This window comes from Notolabrus celidotus, chromosome 13, assembly GCF_009762535.1.
Source record: "Notolabrus celidotus isolate fNotCel1 chromosome 13, fNotCel1.pri, whole genome shotgun sequence".
In the NCBI taxonomy this organism is placed as follows: Eukaryota; Metazoa; Chordata; class Actinopteri; order Labriformes; family Labridae; genus Notolabrus; species Notolabrus celidotus.
The window spans coordinates 3,668,331-3,689,434 of record NC_048284.1 but is presented as its reverse complement, the minus strand read 5'-3'; the positions used below and the strand labels follow the sequence as shown (position 1 = coordinate 3,689,434).

At 40.1% G+C, this 21,104-nt stretch overlaps 1 protein-coding gene across 2 annotated transcripts; it reads right to left on the bottom strand.

The window, feature by feature from the left end:
* Window positions 1–7,938: 7,938 nt before the first annotated feature.
* Window positions 7,939–20,713, bottom strand: unc93a (unc-93 homolog A). 2 transcript variants are annotated; one of them, XM_034699836.1, is made up of 8 exons: window positions 20,523–20,713; window positions 17,180–17,361; window positions 16,747–16,976; window positions 13,268–13,393; window positions 12,973–13,184; window positions 10,781–10,916; window positions 8,900–9,031; window positions 7,939–8,501 (listed from the first exon to the last, which is right to left on the bottom strand). In XM_034699836.1, the coding sequence occupies exons 1-8, from the start codon at window positions 20,610–20,612 to the stop codon at window positions 8,212–8,214; spliced, it is 1,398 nt and encodes a 465-aa protein (XP_034555727.1). In that variant the 5' UTR covers window positions 20,613–20,713; the 3' UTR covers window positions 7,939–8,211. The 2 variants fall into 2 exon arrangements, with proteins under 2 accessions (XP_034555727.1, XP_034555728.1); XM_034699837.1 differs by having other exon boundaries at window positions 17,180–17,356; window positions 20,523–20,640.
* Window positions 20,714–21,104: the final 391 nt, after the last annotated feature.

The following is a 21,104-nucleotide window of genomic DNA, read 5'->3' as shown; positions in this document are numbered from 1 at the left end:
CTAGTTTGGTGAAACATCACACACATTTAGCAAGTTTGGATCAACTCCTTGTTGAAAGATGCAGATGCATTTCAGAGTGCCATGAACTGACTGTCTGTCCGGTGCAGGTGCATTCAGGGGCCGTCGTAAAAGTGCAATACAGCCCTTATATTGTGTTTATGGCATTTTTATTTGAATCAAGAGAATCAAAATATCTTCATAGTGGTCACATCAAGAATTTTTACTTTTTAGCAGTTAGAGGCTTAATCATTAAACTTCAGATATTACACAAAAGTGTTTAAAAGAGTGAAATATTGACTATTTGAACACTTGGTATAACCCTGATACTGATATCAGATCGACTATAGTAATTATTTTAAAGAGAGAAAATGATTTGACAAAAATCAAAGACTAAAATTTGACTAAAACTAGACTAAGACTTAAAAGGGCTGAAAAGACCGGTGTGCGTTAGTGACAAAGACACAACCGGGGGGGCGTCTGTTTAATATTTGATGTTTTTGCCCCTATTACCATAAAAAGCTCTGCGTCTACAGCTTGATTTAATCCAGTTTGGTGAAACATCAGACGCATTTCGTAAGTTTGCATCAACTCCTTGTTGAAAGATGCAGATGCATTTCAGAGTGCCATGAACTGACTGTCTGTCCGGTGCAGGTGCATTCAGGGACCGTTGTAAAAGTGCAATACAGCCCTTATATTGTGTCCATGGCATTTTTATTTGAATCAAGAGAATCCAAATATCTTCATAGTGGTCACACCAAGAATGTTTCCTTTTTACTTTTTTAGCAGTTAGAGGCTAAATCATTAAACTTCAGATATTACACAAAAGCGTCAAAAGAGTGAAATATTGACTATTTGAACACTTAGTTTAACCCTGATACTGATATCTGATCGACTACAGGAATTATTTTAAAGAGAGAAAATGATTTGGCAAAAATCAAAGACTAAAATCTGACTAAAACTAGACTAAGAGTAAAAAGGGCTCAAAAGACTAAAATGTGACTAAGTCTAACAGGCATATTCGTCTAAAGATTAAGACTACATCTAAAATAGCCGCCGAAATTAACACTACTGCGCACACATCAACCACAAACCATGGAGGACATGGAGGACATGGTGTCTGGACCTTGTCAACGGACCACAGAGAAACTTTGCATGCAGACATCGTACAGTACTGATCTCTTCAGTGACAACACTCTCTGACCAATCAGTGGCCGGCAGTCCGTCGACGTCACCTTTTAGTATCGGCTCAGCTCGCTTGGAACCGGAGCAGAGCAGGTACGAAAAACTGGTATCAGACACGAAGAAACGTGGAAACCATAGACTGTATAAAATATGGACATAGTATCCATGACGTCACCAAGCCAATCGACGGCGGCAGCCATATTGGAAATGCTGAACTCAACCAGGCAGAGTGTGACGTAGTGTGAGCCTCCTAGCCAATGGCTATGTGTTCCCGACTGGGAGTCACGTCAGTCATGTCCTTATTTGGGCAAAAACTTGTAATCTTAATATCTTCTGAACCGTCATGTTAGAAAATAATTCACCCCCTGTACACTGTGTGCCGATATAGAGATTAGCTTCGTAGAGCATTTTATTAATGCTGCAAAGATCGTCTTTTTCCCATTCATGTCTATGTGGTTTCCGGTGTTTCTGCAGCCAGCCTCAAGTGGACGCTTAACAAACTGCAGTTTATAACACTTCTGTATGGGCTTCATATTTTGAGACCAGAGGTTGCCACTTGGTGGAAAGGCAACACAAACCGAGTCGAGTCAAGTGGAGTAGGGCTGAGACGGGCCGGTGGAAAAGGGCCATAATTAAACTCCTCCTCACGCAGCGACGTCCGACTCCTCTAGCATGTTCCTCCACGCTCGTTTTAAAAGCGGTTTCTCTGCGACACGTTCGTTTGTTCGATCGTTTGTTCGTTCGGCGGCGTCCCCGCTTTTGCAAACGAGCTCTTTTTCGTGCCTGAAGTGCTATCACTCGTTTACAGGAAGAAAGAAAAAAAAAAACACATTGCAACCGATAGCTATGCACCTTACCGAAAGAAGCATTTTCCTCACTTGTCGAATTAACACTGGAGCAAACGTTAGTTTCCACACTCAGAGCCCCGTCAGTGTAGTTCCAAGTCTCTCCCTCTCAGCGGATATCTGATGACCTTTTCTCAGCTTTTAAATCGTCATTCTTTAACTTTATACCAAACTTGAGGTGCCTCGTGTATATATATACTTTTCCTTTTTGCTGTTTAACAATAATAACCTTGTTAAGCAGGGTTTTTTTAAAACCTTTTTTCACCTTTATAGAAGAAAAAGTTTACTGTATTTTAAATGACTTTTTTACACGCATAGAAGATTAATCAAATTATTCCAGGAATTTGCAAATACAATCTAATTTTGCACTTTATATGAAGTCTCACGTACGTCACGTGTGAGTGAAAAGGCCATCAGAAAGAGTCTCAATCAGACCGGTATTTGGAGAATCGAGTTAAAGCCCCCCCTCCCCTGAATGTAAAGAAAGTTAGTTTCAGAAGCTCAAACTGAATTTAAGAGAAGAACTCGTGGAAACCTAAAAGACGACTTAAAATTGTACCTTCTTTGTAAATGTAGTCTCTCTCTCTTTGTCTTTTTCTGTCCTTTTCTCTCTCTACACCAACCGATCCTCAGTATAAAAACTATGCCAATCTTCTTCAGGTGACACCCCCAGCCCTCTCTCTCCTCTTCCTCAGAGAACTGTTAAAAACCTCCTCCAGAACATTCCTGATCACAGAAACCGTTTCACTCCTCCGCCGCCGCCGCCGCCGCCATCACCGCCACTGCCGCCGCTCTGCGATCACTCTCATCGTGTTTTTCCTCAAACCAAGGTGGACACTTGCTTTTTTTTTTTTTATTGTCAGCTGAAATCTGGTGTGTGTGTGTGTGTGTGAGACTGAACCTCTGTGCACTGACATGAAGGACGGCGCTCTCACTGTGTCGCTTGTCTTCTCTGGTTTTTGCTCGTCTTGTCACGCTTCTGTGCCGCCGGATGTTGGCGATGTTGTGGTGGTGTGCCTGGTGCAGGATTAGGCCGATGTATGAATCAGGGGGTTCCAGTTTTGTCTCAGAGTAGTCCCAAATGTTAGGATTCCTCGCTCCACATGTAGTCCAAACTGGTACTCGTGCACCACTGTCCTCCCTCTCATTCCTCCTGCAGGTGTTCCAAACTAACCTCTCCTCCATGCGAGAGCTCTCAAAGCGTCAGGTGTCGGGTGTCGTGTAAGTGCCGCCGTGTTGGGATGTGATTCAGAGACTTTGAATTTAAAAAAACAAAAGGCATGTTTGTGAACACTAACTCACCACTCTGTTGTTTTCGGGGGCGGTAATGCTTTCTCTGGAGAGTAAAAGAATGACCAAGGTTCCACTTTCTCCCTTGTACAAATTAATATAAATAAATATATATATAAATATATATTATACATTTTACTCATCTTTGTCCAGTTTTGTATATTACACTCATGTAAAGTTTGTTTTTAAAGAGGCATCGGAGCAGCTATTACAAGACAATATGAGTGACAATGTTCATCTGCGAGAATTTTATGCATGTTATATTTTCTCTTTTTCTCTCTCTCTCTCTTTCTGTCTCTTTTAATACCCCCCAACCCCCCCTGTTCAGGTGTGTAACGTGAATATAAAGAAATCTACCTTTTCTTTGGAATGTTGTAGACAATCAGTCTCAGGCCGGGTCCAGATCCTGCAGGGAGTGAGAGTCCTGCAGGCTGACAGACAAACAAAACTCTTACTTTTTTTTGTTTTTGTTTGGAGATTTAAAAAAAGAAAAAAAAAAAAAACTCTTTTCTTTGCATCTACTGGAAGTCTAAATTTTTTTGGGAGGTTTTTGTTCATTCATATGTTCGTGGCTGCTCAAGTTTACACACACACTTCTCTACTACACTCAAAACACAAACACCTCGTGCATTTGATCCCTCTGCTTTTGTTTTTTGTTTTTTTTTTCCAAGGTGAGGATGCCAACCTTGAGGAAATGATGCTTTGACTAACAAATCTATAACATCTATGAATGTGGGAATGCAACACATTGCAATAAAAGCACCATTTGAAATGCACAATGTTGTCACTGAATGTTCTTTAATACCTTAAAGGATGTTTTTGAAGTCGGATGTTTAAGCTGAAGTGATGGTGTTTATTTAAACTGGATTTGATGCATTTGAAATAAACACCAGGTACTTGTGCTCACTGAAGAAACCTGCCCTCTATTGTTAGGTTCCACAATCTACCACACGGCCCCTAACATCCAAAGAGCCAATATGTCAGTGGATACCTCCCTTCACTGGTGTTTCATCAAGCAAGCGAAGGTTTAGGCTGTACGCTCTACCTCCCCCTACCTTCCCTTAACTGGAAGTGAAGATAGAGAGAAAGGAAGTGTCTGTAGAGAGATATTAGAAAGAGGACAGGAAAGCAAAGTCAAAGCAAGAAGTCTGTTTGAACTAGAGCCCACCTCAAGCTGAACGCTCTACCTCCCCCTACTTTCCTACTGTCATGAAGAGAGAGAGAAAACAAGGAAACAAGTCTGTAGAAAGAGGACAAGGAAGCAGAGTCAGGGCAAGAAGTATGTGATGCAGCTCACCTCAACTAGTTTAGCCTGTACGCTCTACCTCCCCCTACTTTCCTACAGCAATGAAGAGAGAGCGAAAACAAGGAAACAAGTCTGTAGAAAGAGGACAGGGACGCATAACAAGGCAAAGAAGCCTGTTTTGGCCCTCAAGATCACCTCAACAAGTTTAGGCTGTACGCTCTACCTCCCCCTACTTTCCTGCAGTAATGAAGAGGGAGAAAACAAGTGTCCGTAGAGAGATGTTAGAAAGAGGACAGGAGATTAGAACTAGCGCAAGAAGTCTGTATGAGCTCAAGATCACCTTAACCAGTTTAGGCTACACGCTCTACCTCCCCCTACTCCCCTACTTTCATGAGAGAAGGAAAAAAAACGTAGAAAAGTGTCTGTAGGGAGATGTTAGAAAGAAGACAGGGAAGCAGAGTCATGGCAAGAAGTCTGTATGAGCTCAAGCCTTCCTCAACAAATTTAGGCTGTATGCTCTACCTCCCCCTTCTTTCACACTGTAATAAGGGGAGAGAGAAAACAATGAAAAGTAGAAGATGGACAAGGAAGCAGAGTCAGGGCAAGGAGCTTGTTTTGGCTGCAACTCAAACTGACAAAGTTTGGCTGCACGCTCTACCTCCCCCTACTCCCCTAGTTTCTTGAAAGAAGAAAGAAAGCAAAGAAGAGGAGTAGCGAAGAAGTAGAGAGAGGACAGGGAAGCAAAGTCAGGGCTAGAAGCCTGTTTGGGCAAGAGCTCCCCTCAACCAGGTTAGGCTGTACGCTCTACCTCCCCCTACTTTCCTACTGTAATGAGATGAAAGAGAAAACAATGAAAAGAGAATGTAGAAAGAGGACAAGGAAGCAGAGTCAGGGCAAGAATCCTGTATTTGCTAGAACTCACCCTTACCAGGTTAGGCTGCACGCTCTACCTCCCAATACTCCTCCATTTCTATGAGAGAAGAAAGAAAACAAGGAAAAGTGTCTGTAGAAAGAGAACAGGGACGCATAACAAGGCAAAGAAGCCTGTTTTGGCTCTCAAGATCACCTCAACAAGTTTAGGCTGCACGCTCTACCTCCCCTACTCCCCCATTTTCAAGAGAGAAAAAAGAACACAAAGAAAAGTGTCCGTATAGAGATTTTAGAAAGAGGACAGGGAAGCAGCTCAAGCTTACCTCAACCAGTTTAGGCTGCAAGCTCTACCTCCCCGTGTTCCCTCTCGAGGGGAAGTGAAGGGAGAGAACACCAAGAGTCTATAGAGATTTTAAAAAGAGGACAGGGAAGCAGATCCAGGGCAAGAAGCCTGTTTGAGATTCAGCTCGCCTCAACCAGTTATGGCTGCACGCTCTACCTCCCCCTACTCCCCTACTTTCATGAGAGAAGGAAAAAAACGTAGAAAAGTGTCTGTAGGGAGATGTTAGAAAGAAGACAGGGAAGCAGAGTCATGGCAAGAAGTCTGTATGAGCTCAAGCCTTCCTCAACAAATTTAGGCTGTATGCTCTACCTCCCCCTTCTTTCACACTGTAATAAGGGGAGAGAGAAAACAATGAAAAGTAGAAGATGGACAAGGAAGCAGAGTCAGGGCAAGGAGCTTGTTTTGGCTGCAACTCACACTGACAAAGTTTGGCTGCACGCTCTACCTCCCCCTACTCCCCTAGTTTCTTGAAAGAAGAAAGAAAGCAAAGAAGAGGAGTAGCGAAGAAGTAGAGAGAGGACAGGGAAGCAAAGTCAGGGCTAGAAGCCTGTTTGGGCAAGAGCTCCCCTCAACCAGGTTAGGCTGTACGCTCTACCTCCCCCTACTTTCCTACTGTAATGAGATGAAAGAGAAAACAATGAAAAGAGAATGTAGAAAGTGGACAAGGAAGCAGAGTCAGGGCAAGAATCCTGTATGTGCTAGAACTCACCCTGACCAGGTTAGGCTGCACGCTCTACCTCCCAATACTCCTCCATTTCTATGAGAGAAGAAAGAAAACAAGGAAAGTGTCTGTAGAAAGAGAACAGGGACGCATAACAAGGCAAAGAAGCCTGTTTTGGCTCTCAAGATCACCTCAACAAGTTTAGGCTGCACGCTCTACCTCCCCCTACTACCCCATTTTCAAGAGAGAAAAAAGAACACAAAGAAAAGTGTCCGTATAGAGATTTTAGAAAGAGGACAGGGAAGCAGCTCAAGCTTACCTCAACCAGTTTAGGCTGCAAGCTCTACCTCCCCGTGTTCCCTCTCGAGGGGAAGTGAAGGGAGAGAACACCAAGAGTCTATAGAGATTTTAAAAAGAGGACAGGGAAGCAGATCCAGGGCAAGAAGCCTGTTTGAGATTCAGCTCGCCTCAACCAGTTATGGCTGCACGCTCTACCTCCCCCTACCTTCCCACCATAATGAGGATAAAGAGAGAAGAGAGAAAAAGCAGTCTGTAGAGAGAGAAGAAAAACAGAGTTCATCAAGTTGATCAATTTAAAATGAGTGTGACACAGAACTGATTGTATAAATAACGTTATCTTAGTAATAATTATAAGTTATTTTCTCCCAAAAGAAAATCGTCTGTAAGAAAGAAAGAATAAGTCCTGCCAATTCTGTCTTTTCAACATACTTTTGTTTTTCATTGCCTCAGAATACGCTGCTGTTACATTTACAGGTGACAAACATGGAAGAGACATATATGTATATATCTATGGATAAAGTAATAGATTCTTGGGGCGCTGGTTTGGTCTCGTGGTTAAGTGGGGCGCCTCATGTATAGAGGCTGTAGTCCTCAGGCTGGCTGTTCCATTCCAACCTGTGGCCCCTTTCCTGCATGTCATTCCCTCTCTCTCTCTCTCTCCCTGTTTCCTGTTCTATCCACTGTTCTGTCCTCTATGAATAAAGGCATAAAAGCCCCAAAATATGATAATGATTATAATAAAAACCATTCTTTGTCTGACTCAGACTTTTTGATGTTTAATTATAACAATATATGACATGTTTTTAACTGAGCCATTTGAGAGCAGCATTTAAGAAACATCCTAATATCAGTTTATTTATGTATTTATATTTTTAATTTATTTAATGCAAGTGTTTGTTATTGTAATACTCAATTTGGCCACAAGGGGCTGAAGAGCACCTCGGTTTAGCCACTTGTGGAAGAAATGAGCTAGACTCCAACAAAAAATATATATATTCGAACATTTTCTGTAAACATAAAATTTGTCATATTTTTTTCTAAAAAAATAAATTGTTTGATTAAAAATAGCTTGCTCATATAATGGATTAAAAAATGCATAATGTGTCATTTATTCATGAATTTAGCTTTTCGTCTGGTCCATAAATCTGGAGTTGTTTTTTTTTGACAGTGTAGTCGTAGACAAAGTGAGCTGAAGAGAAACATCTGTACAAATGTTTATTATTTAGACACACATCTTAACATATTTACATTTATTAAGCACCAAAAAAATCATCAAATTTACAATTCGTCATTTTAGACACAGGAGAGAGACATTAGAAAAACACCACAGAGAATTGTATCGTTGCAAAAGATACATATATCTGTCATTCAATTCACAACATCTTACAATATGTGAAGTTTATTCAGAACAGCATTTTAATGCACTTTGAACTTAGCGGCGTGAATACCAGGATGTAGTAAAAAGTCTCTCTGTCTATAACTCCGTCTGACAGATGACTTTCCCCTCGTCCATGTCGTCAGAGTCTTTGTTTTTTGTGTACGTTCCCTTCTCGATGGGTGGCGTGGGGTTCTTATACTCCTTGTACTCCACTATGGGGTAAGTGATCATGGTCAGCACCAGCACGGCCAACAGGATGTACAGCTTATACTCCAGACATAAGAAGGTGCTGTAGGCGAAGGCGATGACGAAACCCAGCGACTCCCACATCCGATAGTTGGCGAACGCTGCTTCTTTATCCCGGGGGAACAGGACGCCGTAGAGAGCTGCAGGAGAGAGAGGACACAAAATACAAAGTGTTTAAAGAATCAGACAGTCGTCATCTGGAGAGACTTTAAATCTGACATCTCTTTTCAGGGTCGTCAAACAGTGTCAGTTGGTTTGCGAGCACCAGCCCAGAAATACAACCCGGTTCCCGTTAGTGGAAAAGAGGTTTTAGGAAACTGAATGTTGGGGACAAATTGAACAGACTTTGGTAGAGACTTGAGAAACCCTTCTATGAACCAATGAGTGATTAGTTTGGAAATGATGTACCAACGTTATAGGCAGGAGTGCTGAAGTGCAAAATACATGGCAGTGTTGGATGGTTAGTCAGCCGTCCACTGCGGTCCACACTGATCTCAACTATTCCTGCATGAAGAAGAAATAGCTGTTCATTTCTTACAGTTTGTCTGAGTTTGCCAGATTGCGTCGGCCATCCCCCACAGAGCAGGAAACACGAAGAAGACGGCCAGCTCGCCAGGATGAGGCCTCCAGTATAAGAGACCGATGATGCAGCCGAAGTTTAAAGCTGCAGCTGAAAATAAACAAACGGGCACATCAGATATTATCAGTATGATCATGCACTGTTAAGTCTTTATTATTACCCGGCTGTAACATGCTTGATTCTGATTGGTCAAAACTCCTTGACAACAGTTATTAACTTTCACTTTAACATGAGCAACACCAGAGACAAACTGATCACACGTCATGTCAAATCAATCTGACAGTTTCATGTTAAATCCACCGCAACAGGCAGATAAGAATCCATCACCATGGAACAGTAACAGCTGTGGATTTACTGGGACTATATATATATATATTTTTTTAATTTTATTTAATGCAAGTATTTGTTGTTGTAATACTCAATTTGGCCACCAGGGGCTGAAGAGCACAGCGGTTTAGCCTCTGGAGGTAGAAATGAGCAACTAAAACTTGAGAATTTGTGAAATATTTTTAAAAAATTCATAAAGATAAAATTTGTCACATTTTTTTCTTTATGAATAATTTGTTTTACTAAAAGTAGCATGCTCATTTAATGGATTAAAAAATGTGTAGTGTCATTTAATCATGACCTTTAATGTTGTTCTGGCCCCTCAAAGCTATCATGAACAGAAAATCTTTCAGAGTAGAATTTTAAAAGCTGTGTACATAAATAATTTTAAATCAATAAAATATTCTTTGAATCAATGTTTTTTGAAAGTAGTTTGTGTCTTAAGTTAATAGCTTGGTAATAAGGTAATTTCATATAATTATAAGTCTTCTTTTTATGGCTCTGTAACACAAAAATGTACAAAGAGTAGGCTAAATCCAACATAAAATACCCTTTAAAACTGCTTTTTTAATCAGCCCTTGAAGGGGACATATCACGCTTTTTTCCATCAATATATATTGGTCTAAGAGGTCCCCAAAACATGTCTTTAAAGTTTATGCTCAAAAAAACGCTTTGAAATCAGATTTTGGTCTGCCTGAAAAGTCCTCTTCTTCAGTCCTCCTCAGAACACTCTGTTTTCCCTCTGACCACGCCCCCTCAGGAAGTGGATGTGCCTCGGCTGTCCAGCACGTTGATCTAATGTTTACATGTTGGCTGAATATACACGGCTGCTCAGAGATCACGTTACTTCAACCCTCTGAATCTGATCCAGAATCTGATCCTGACGGAGAGGCGCCTGTAGCAGGACCTTTCTGAAGGATTGGTCACAGATTTAGTGTTTCTTGTTGTTTTATTTGTCAGTATGTCGACGTGTGTCTTTGTACACAGCTACAGCTACGACATGTAGCTATGTGGCTATGCTAACTAGCGCTAGCACTTATCCATGATAAATAAAAATCATCCACTAGATCTTCAAATCTGCAGACGTGGGGAGTAAAACCGACCTTTGTGTTTATTAAGACAGCCTACAACTAGCATGTCTCCCTCCTAAGCTCCTTGTTAGCACACATGTGTGCAGGTAATGAAAAACGGAGGAGGGATTCAGTATTATTTTATACAGTCTATGGGCTGAACAAGCTCCGAGCTCTGACTCCGTGACAGACCGGATATTGTTGTTACGTAACAAAAACACGGAAGTCTGAAACGGCTCGTTTCACACACATTTACAGAAAGGTGGAGAAATCAGAACAGGGGCAGAATGGATTCTTTTCATTCTCGGGGGGTTTGTAGACAGGGACACATATTTCAGGTAGAGAACCATTAGAAAGTCAATTTGGCATGATATGTCACCTTTAATCATAAAAACATATTTTCCATCTTTGTGTCTGTGTGACTTTACAGGAGGATAGTTACCCAGATAGAACAGCGTGGCTCTCCCGACGTACTGAGCAAGTCTCCCAAACAGAAATGAGCAGAGAGAGTTCGCGGCTCCAAAACACATCATGATGAATCCAACGTAGTGGATCCCCAGAGCACACGTCACGTAGTTCTATCAGAGAGACACACAATAGACTCATTACATATTATTAATACATCATGTCTAAGTGATATCTAATGAATGTTAGGGAAGGGGGACAATGTACAACCCAGAGAATCAAGTAAATGTGTCAAGAGAATGCTGTATGGGATGTTTGCTCGGGAACTCTGCCCCCTAGTGGCTCAAACTCAGAAATCGAAAACAGAGTCTAAAGGGAGGATCTGTTTTGGGATTTTGTTTTGTTTTCTGTCACTTACATGTCTTTGTTTTGAAGTAACAACATTTTCAACAAGTTGAATATTCCTGAGGTTGACAGGTGAGACAAAAAATTCTAATGTTTATAAATCTGGTCACCTCAACAGCATCATTCTCACGTCATTCTGAAGCAGCTCTTTCCACATAAAGTCATACTGCACAATGTTTCTTCTTAATGTTGTGCCACAAACTGTATAAACTGGGTGCTAGTGGCCTACATACAGAGGCTACAGTCCTCGTTGCAGGGGTCGCCGGCTCGATTCCCGGCCGATCGACCATTACCTCATGTTTCCCCCCGCTCTCTACTCCCCACATTTCCTGTCTCTCTTCAGCTGTCCTATAAAATAAAGGCAAAAAGGCAAAAAAATGTATCTTAAAAAAAAAAAACATGTAGCCTTAGTGACGTAAACCGTTTGTTTCACGCAGCAACCTCCAGTCTTAAAATATGAAGCCCATGCTGAAGTGCTAAAAACTGCAGTTCACTGAGCGTCCACTAGAGGCTGGCTGCAGAAACACAGGAAACCACATACACACCCATTCAAAGAAGACAATCTTTACAGCAGAAATAAACATGTTTACAGCCTGGTTCAAAAAACAGTTTAGGTCTGAATAGCTCATTTCTCTCTCGGCACGCACAATTCTTTTATAACTCGTTATTTCTAAAGATATTAAACTTACAAGTAATGCCCAAATAAGGGCATGGCTGACTTGATTGACAGGCGGGAACACTGTAGCTGTTAGTGAAAAGGCTAAAGGCCCGCCTCTTTACCTCTCACTCGATTGGACGAAGTTAGGTTGAGTTCAGCATTTCCAATATGGCTGCCGCCGACTACTGGCTTCAAAACAGAGCTTCAGGAACAGATGGGTGACGTCACGGATACTACGTCCATTAATTATACAGTCTATGATTTGTTTATGTCAAGGCGTTTAGCGGCCACCATATTGGAAATGATGGCTCCAACTAACTTTAGGGGAATCTAGAAACAAAGAGGGGGAGCTTAGAGGGACCTTCAGACACCTGGCAGCAATGCACCCACCTCTTAGTCAACTTTGCCACACAAATTTGTACAAATAAACAAATGAGTCATCAAGACCAAGGCTGCTTAAAATTGTTCATTTTAACATGGGGCCTTATGGAGTTTCCTTTGCCTTCAGAGTCAGCCTCAAGTGGACACTCAAGGAACTGCAGTTTTCTGCACTTCTGCACTGGCTTTGCTTTCAACACCAGAGGTTGCTGCATGTGTTATGCCTTAGTTTCCTTGCTTCCTTAAATCCACAACTGTTGTTCCACCCCAGTCCTGCAGGAGGTGATATTGAACCTTTAGTCTTGTTTCTCAAATTAAATTAAAACACCTGAAAATGAAAAAGAAACTCACTTCCCTTTTGTGAGTGTAAGCTTGTCAAAAGCAAATACAGGTTGTGTCACCTAACCTTTGAGCTACACATGATCCCAGAGTTTAGGGCTAAACTAATTTCTCCTGGAGGGAACGGATATATAAAATCCCAAACTTCAACCCCAACTAAGGACCCCTTTTGTGACTCCTGGACACACCCACGACTGTTAGAGGCTTGTATTCTCTAGTTCTGCCCCAGTCTGGTCAGAACTGAAGAAGCCTTTCGGAGGAGAGGTGAAATGTCTTCAAGAATTTCTACCAGTCCAGTTGCCTTACGGATCAAGCTTTGGATTGCCATGACCTGGATGACTGAGAACCTTCACAGAAACCTCAACTCTTGTCACTTGAGTCATTACTGTTTGGTGTTGGTGTGTTTCTCTTGAGAGATCAAGATGGCCTCTCTGATTCTGGATCCTCACCTTGGTGTACTCTCCAGAGAGGAAGCTCTGCTCGAAGCCGCTGTACATGGTGAGGGGGATGAGGGTGACCAGCCTCCAGTCCTTCAGCAGTGTGAACGTGGCCAAGAACGTCTGAAGGAACGGCTCACGGTTCTCACGAAAATCGCTGGTCTGATCCCGGTCGATGTTGTCCAGGAAGATGGCCACGATGAGGATGGCCAGCACACCGACACCTGATGAGACGGACTGTGAGTCAGCATTGCTGCCTGTTATTGAGGGGCCTGACGCTGTGATGGAAGAACCCCCTCATAATTACCGATGTAGCATCCGACGAGTGTCCACACCAGCTTCTGAGCAGGTCTGTTGGTGGTGCTGTTGACGGGGACGGTGAGGCCACAGTCTGCAGCTCCACACGTCTGCAGCTGCTCCTCTGAGATGTCAGCTGGATGGGAAACAAATACACAACATTTCACTGAAGTGATCAAGCTCACGAAGACATGCATGGTGGAAAATATCACAAAACCTGTTGATATAAAGATGAAATATGTTGGTGACATATTATGCTCTTTTTCATCAATATATTGGTCTAAGAGGTCCCCAAAACATGTCTTTGAAGTTTCTGATCAAAAAAACACTTTGAAATCAGATTCTGGTCTGCCTGTAAACCCCTCTTTTTCAGCCCTGCTCAGAACAGGCTGTTTTCTGTGTCTGTGCCTTTAAATGAGAATGAGCTCTCTGACCACGCCCCCTCATGAAGTGGATGTGGCCTCGGCTCTCCAGCACGTTGATCTAATGTTTACATGTTGGCTGCTCACAGACCCGCGTTACTTCAACCCTCTGAATCTGATCCAGAATCTGATCCTGATGGAGAGGCGCCTGCAGCAGGACCTTTCTGAAGGATTGGTCACAGATTTAGTGTTTCTTGTTGTTTTATTTGTCAGTATGTCGACGTGTGTCTTGGTACACAGCTACAGCTACGAACATGTAGCTATGTGGCTATGCTAACTAGCGCTAGCACTTTTCCATGATAAATAAAAATCATCCACTAGATCTTCAAATCTGCAGACGTGGGGAGTCAAACCGACCTCTGTGTTTATTAAGACAGCCTACAACTAGCATGCCTCCCTCCTAAGCTCCTTGTTAGCACACGTGTGCAGGGAATGAAAAACGGAGGAGGGGTTGAGTTGTATTTTATACAGTCTATGGGCTGAACAAGCTCCGAGCTCTGACTTCCTGTTACAGACCGGATGTCGTTGTGACGTAACAAAAACACTGAAAACTGAAACGGCTCGTTTCAGCACACATTTACAGAAAGGTGGAGAAATCAGAACAGGGGCAGAATGGATTCTTTTCATTTTTGGGGGGGTTTGTAGACAGGGACACATATTTCAGGTAGAGAACCATTAAAAAGTCGATTTTGCATGATATGTCACCTTTAATACGGAAATAATGCACGCATAAATAACTGCATGGTGTTGTTCTTCCCAGAAGCACGTGTTTACGAGTTCCTGACATCATCCAAACTGATAAGCTGGAGAGCGTCAGCAGCAATAAAAGGATTTACACAAACTTCATCCATCACCCACTCACACCCTCCTTATATTATCCTCTGAAGTCAGACCCATAAAAAGGTTGTGATCCAGCTGGTAGACCTTGAGCACTCAGTGTTTGTGGGTTTGTGTATCAGCAGTTCAGAGGGAGGAACGGACTAGATAGGGATGAAGGGGGAAAGAGAACATGACGCTCCTTTTCTTCAACTTTATTTAATGAATCTACGGCTGTACAGAACTCCAGGGCTTAAACCAGAACCATAAACAAGATCAAATCCCTCCAGTGATTGATTTTAAGATTAGATTAGATCACTTTTAAAAGGGCGGATCGGTTTGTGATCTCTTTTAAAGGTGCAGTGTGTAGAATTTAGAGGCTTTTAGTAGAAAGGACACAGAGGAAATGGAATATGATATACATAAGAATGTTTGAAATAAAAATATTATGTTCATTTTGTGTTTTTTAGGCGGTGTTTTAGAATTTTTTTTATGTCTTTTTAAGTTCTCTAAAAATAATTCTGTTTCTTTTTAATTTCTTTTATATATTTTTTTTATGTCTTTTAAAGTTCTTTTAACAAATTTAAGTTCTCTAAAAACAATTCTGTTTCTTCTAAAATTGTTTTAGAATTTTTGCCATGTCTTTAAAAGTTCTTCAGAACAGAATTGAATACCTTTAAAATATCTATTAAAGCTTTTTTGTTTTTGAAAGCTAATATAAGATAATTTAATGTCCTTTTAAGTTCATTTAAAATATTTGTTGCTTTTAATAATTATTTTATTTAATTTTTTATGCTTATGCTCCATGTTTATTTATTCTCCCAAGTCTGTTTTGTGTCTTTCAAAATGTTTCGTTCTCAACCTTTGTCTGCACTCGTGATTAATTTAAAACCTAAGATTTTTTTTTAATCTTTGCATTCTCCCTTTAAGTCCACAGTTCTGCTGACTTTGTTGATAAAATGACTCTGAGGGTGACACGGGGGTCTTCAGAGTGATATTTTACCAGTTTGAACTGGTTTGAACCATTGAGCTTTTAGTTTTGGAGCAAGGCAGGACATATGACATCAGATGTTTGTTCTTATTGGTCCAGCTTTGTTTTCATACCCACATTGGAGCAGGTCACTAATGAAGAGGAAAAGCTCTCCAGGAAGTGTCATGGTCCAAATCATGGGATGAAGGTATGCTGCATTTCAAGCTTCAAACTTTTCACTTTTAGGTTTGCATTTCCTGTGTGTGTGTGTGTAATGCAGCAAACTCCACAGACAAAGGGTTAAGAGGTCACTTTAGCATCGGTGTCACAAAAAACACAGCAGCTCTGCCATGAAATGTACTCACAGGAAGCTCCTACAGTTTCTCTTCTTATTGACATGGTCAGAAAGGTTATGATTGTACTTTATCCCTTTATACTTTGTACCTCACCAGAGCTGGCAACAGAGCTTTCTGTTTTAATGCCCCTGAACTGCGGAATTCTCTGAAGTAAACTTAAGACTTACCTTTTTAATCTGGCTTTTAACTTGGAGTAATACGTTTATGGTTTTTAGCCCTGGACTGCATAATTACCACTATTTCCATTGTGTTAGCATCATTTTTATATTTTATTTTATTCTATCTTATTTTCTGTTATTTTATTTGAATTTTTTTTCTAATATTTATCTGATTATTGTTATTGAATTTATTGTAATAATTGTATTTATTGTAATTGTTTGATCTTAATTTTTTATATTCATCTGATTTTATTTGTTGTAGTGATTTATTTCATTTTATTGTTTTTTTCAGATTTTATTTCATTGATTTTACTTAATTTTGTGTTTTTTATGAATCTGATTTTATTTTGTTTTTAATTTTTTTCTGCTATTTTTCTGGTTTAATTTTATTGATTTTATCTTATGATTTTATTGATTTTATCTTATGATTTTATTGTATTTATCTGATTTTTTTGTAATGATTTTATTATTGATTTTATTTTTTTTATTTCTATCACTTTCCCCTATCTTGTTTTAGCATTGTATCATTTTACCTGTTACGGTTGTTTTCTGTCTCTCTGCATACTTGAATGTATGAAAAGTGCTCTATAAATAAAAATGAGATGAGTTTATATTTATTACTGAAGTCATGGTGAGTGGTGGTGGTTGTGTTCTCCATGGACTTACATAAGGGGAGCTAAATATTAGGATTGTATCAGGAGCATGAGTGAATGTGACTCTTGATGAATTAATGGTGATAGTTATAATTAATGGTCTTCTCCTCTTACCTATATTTGTGTCCTGTCCAAAGATGAGCGACGACATGAGGTTTCCCCACACGGCAGACGACTGGAAGATGAAGAAGAAGATGCCGAAGTACTGGTTGATGACATCAGAGCCCTTCTTTCCATCTTTAGCCGCCTGGATGTTTCCGGTGATGGTCAGGTACGCGCATTTAGCCGACCACATGGGCGAGCCCCCCAAACCTAGGATCATAGAGGTGGGGATCAGAGTGTACCTGTGGGACAGAAACAATAAGAGAAGCTTTGTTTAAACACGGGTTAGAAAGTGCTTTAAAACAACATCTATGTGACAAAATCCTGCAGCAGAAAAACTGTACTCAAAACATGCAAATGTGCAAAAGTGACCACAGAGCAGGGGCGTGAACAAGCATTATGTATGATGTGATGTGATGTAATGATTGACTAATGGACAGATTACCATCCGGGGTAAAGGTTCCCAAAGGAGTAGGAGACGTAGCAGGCCATGCCTGCACAGATAGTCCATTTACAGCCCAGGTTTTTGATCATGATGGGTGGCAGGAACATGGAGGAGATGATGATGGAGGCGTAGATGACGCTCAGAGACGCCACGCCCATCCCTTCCTCTGCATTCAGGCTGCTCTGCACACACAGAGACAGAAGTCCATGACAAAGGAGCATTTGACTTGTTTCACTTTAACTTGGCTGAAGGTGTTCTTAGATTAGACTCAGTGTCAGGTCAGTTTAATGAGAACAATTCTGTCTGAGATACTAACTTTGGTCCAAGACTCCTGAACACTCAAAGGACAGAAACATTTTATTTTGAAAGTTGATTCTTGTACAACAAAAGTAACTGAGACGCCCTCTATTTCATGAATATTTGCTCATATCCAAGTAAAACCACCCTCACTTACTCACACTGATGCACTGATACCAAATACACTCATGTGTTCATCTTGAGGTTTAAAGTTCCAACAGTACAAACCAAAACTTTAGTTCAGTCAGGATGACTCTTGTCAAAAGAAGTAATTTGTATGCAGTAACTGAAATTAGCTCCCTGCCCTTCCACCAAAAACCTGAGGTGGGGAGAGCACACCTCCCTGCCTCTCTTGCACATGCATACATGTAAACCCAAGGCAGGGAGAGCAGCAGCAAAGACCCCCCAGACACAGCAGAAAAGCAGGAGGTAGGGTGGAGGGAAGGAAGGAAGAGTAGGCAGGCTAAAGCTGTTAAATATAACGTCCATTTTGGGGCGCTGGTGGGCTAGAGGTCTAAGCGCCCTGCGTATAGAGGCTACAGTCCTCGTCGCAGAGGTCACTGGGTCGACTCCCGGCCCAACCATTTGCTGCATGTCTTCCCCCACTCTCTACTCCCCACACTTCCTGTCTCTCTTCAGCTGTCCTGCCAATAAAGGCAAAAAAAAGCCCCCAAAAATAACTTCAAATAACGGTCATTTTGTAGATTGAGTCTGGCGTCAAGAGTCGCTGATGTTCTGTAGGCCAAACTTGACTTCCTCGCCTCCCTGAGCTAAAGCTTTGCTCAATTTGTGCAGCAGTTTTTAGAAGCTAGTTATAAAAGAATGAGTAACAAGAGGTTTACTGCGCTGTGACATTGTGACTCATACATGAGGAATTTACAGACTAACTTGACCAAATGTCATAAAAGCACTGAATATAATCTATTGTAAAAAATGTGTTTCTAAAGAGAGAAACACAAAGATCCTGCACTGTGGAACATTGGGCATGTTTAATACTGCATTCCGGTGTCTGGAAAGATGACAAAGGGGATGTCTTGAATGTCCTAACCTCACCCTAACTGTCACAACAACACAAGGGGTCCTAGAGATGTGGTCCCAGCATGGTGGTCTGGAAACTGCAGCCTCCAGGTCTGCAGACACAAACTGTTGTCCTGGTCTGACATCCAGTTAATACTGGAAGTGAAGTTATCAGCTCATGAAGAAGCCTATCAGGGGCATTAGTTATCTCAGCCTCATAAGCTCAGGTAGAGACCGGTGACTCTCCTTCCTATGAACAGAATCTGTAAAGTTAGACTGTGTCTGTCATTTCCTGGTAATATTCCCCCAAAAATAAATGTTCAGTTTACTGTGAATTATGACAAATAAGCTCAGTTTGTTGGTGATTCAGCCAGCGAGGAAGCTGATAAGATTTCTGGCCGGGGATTTTATAAGCTGTGTACATAAATCATCTTTGAAGCAATATTTTGTGTCATAACTTCAGATGATCGCCATGTAATAAGCTGGATATTGTATAGTGAGCAGGTGAGCATGCAAACTAGAATCCAGACAGGGTGCCCACAGTATCAAGGCGAGTCAGTCCTGCTCACGATACAAAATACCTCACATAACTTCCATTAGAGATGGTGTTTCAAAATTATCTTCATTTAATGTGAGATTTTTGGCATTTCAGGGATCAAACTAATAATAAAATCATAATAAGTCAGCATTAAAAAATGTATGAAACCCATATTTCTAATTTCCTAAAATGCTGAAAGGCTCTTGGTGTTTGCAGTTAAAGAAAAATACAAGGAAAAGGTCTCATAAGTCTATATCAAATTAAAATTTGATGATGTTAAGTCCATTTCAATGTAAGAAATCAAGTTAATTAAATGAGTTTATTGCCTGTATCAGTGATGGTGAGTTTAAGGAGCTATTCACACATTACATCTATTTTAAAGTCTTTACATTGACTGCTGGTTTCTTTTCGTTTTGATTTTAAAATTATTTCACTAGTTTTTGAGGCGCTGCATGTCCTCGCACCAGACTACATCTCAGAGATGCTCAGATCCTCTGGCTCCTCTCTTTAAGTTGTTCCACCGAACAGAATGAAAACTTTTGGTGACACTGCTTCCCTTCAGCTCTGAGACTTTTATAAGTAAATTAAAAATCTATCTATTCAGTCGGGCTTTTATGTCGGGTTTAATAATTGTGTAACTTTGATTTTTTATATTAATTTGAAGGTTGTTTTATTATTGTATTTATTTTAAAATAAAATATTTATATTATTCTATATATTTATATTATTTATTTATCTATATATTTATTTTTTTATTTATATTATATATTTGGATATATATTATTTATATTTTTGTATTTATTTTAAAATAAAATACTTATATTATTCTATATATTTATATTATTTATTTATTTATCTATATATTTATTTTTTTAATTTATATTATATATTTGGATATATATTATTTATATTTTTGTATTTATTTTAAAATAAAATATTTATATTATCCAATATATTTATTATTATTTGTTTATATTTTATATTCATGTATTTTTTTATACATTTTTACTGATATTTTTAGTGCCTTCATACATCTTCAACTTTTATCCTTACCCATTTTTTTTATTTTAACTATTAATATTTTTATTGTTATTTTGATGCTTTAACTTATTTTTAATTACACATATTTTATTGTTGTTTGTGTGAATTAGTCTAGTTTAAAATCCTTTTTTTCATGTCTTGCCATTATTTTATTTCTCCTTTTTTCTTGTTTTTCAATCACTATAAAGCACTTTGAATTACATTTGATTTATATGAAAGGTGCTACATAAATAAAGCTTGATTATTTGATTATTTCTAAAGATCCCTTCTCTAGTTTTTACTCAAAGATTGCTCCCTTAAAGCTCCTGCTGGTCTTAACAGTTCTGTACTGAACCCTTAACACAGCAGTCTCACTGTGTCAGCCCCTCTACTCATTCATAAATCCCTTTAATTAGATGACACTGACTTTTAGATATTAAGTGTGAACAATAATGCTCCTCTTGTTCCTACCTGTAAACTCTGCAGACCTCCATAAGCCGTGAACAGAGACAGAAAGCCGATGGAGACCACCAAAATGTTCTTGAAGTTCCTGCTGATCATGGCTGCTTTTTAAAAACAATCCTCCACAGATGACTTGAAACACTGAAATGAAGACGACTCAAACGGAGATGTGTGTTAAGCTAGCAGCTGTAACGCTCCATGGTGAAGTCAGCTCAAATGATTATGTGTGAGTGTGTGTGTAATAAAGTCGTACATTGGAAGCAGCTGAGAACAAAGTCCAGTATTGAGACATACACATGGTTTTAACAGATTTTTTCTCAGAGGATCTCTTATCATGAGGCTTCTGGGTGAGATCCCACACCCATTAGTCAATTTTAAGCAGGTTGAACAACTTATTTTGGCCAGCAGTTGACGTGTTTTATGAGTTCCTGCATGCACTAGTCATTTTTAATCAGGTTGACCTACTTATTTCTCCCAGTAGTTGACATGTTTTTTAGAGTTTGGTGATTCTCTGTCTGTTCATAATTGTTGTGGTTTGGAAGAGTTTCAACCCGGAGAAGAAGGCGGTGTTGATGAAAAAAATATGTGCTT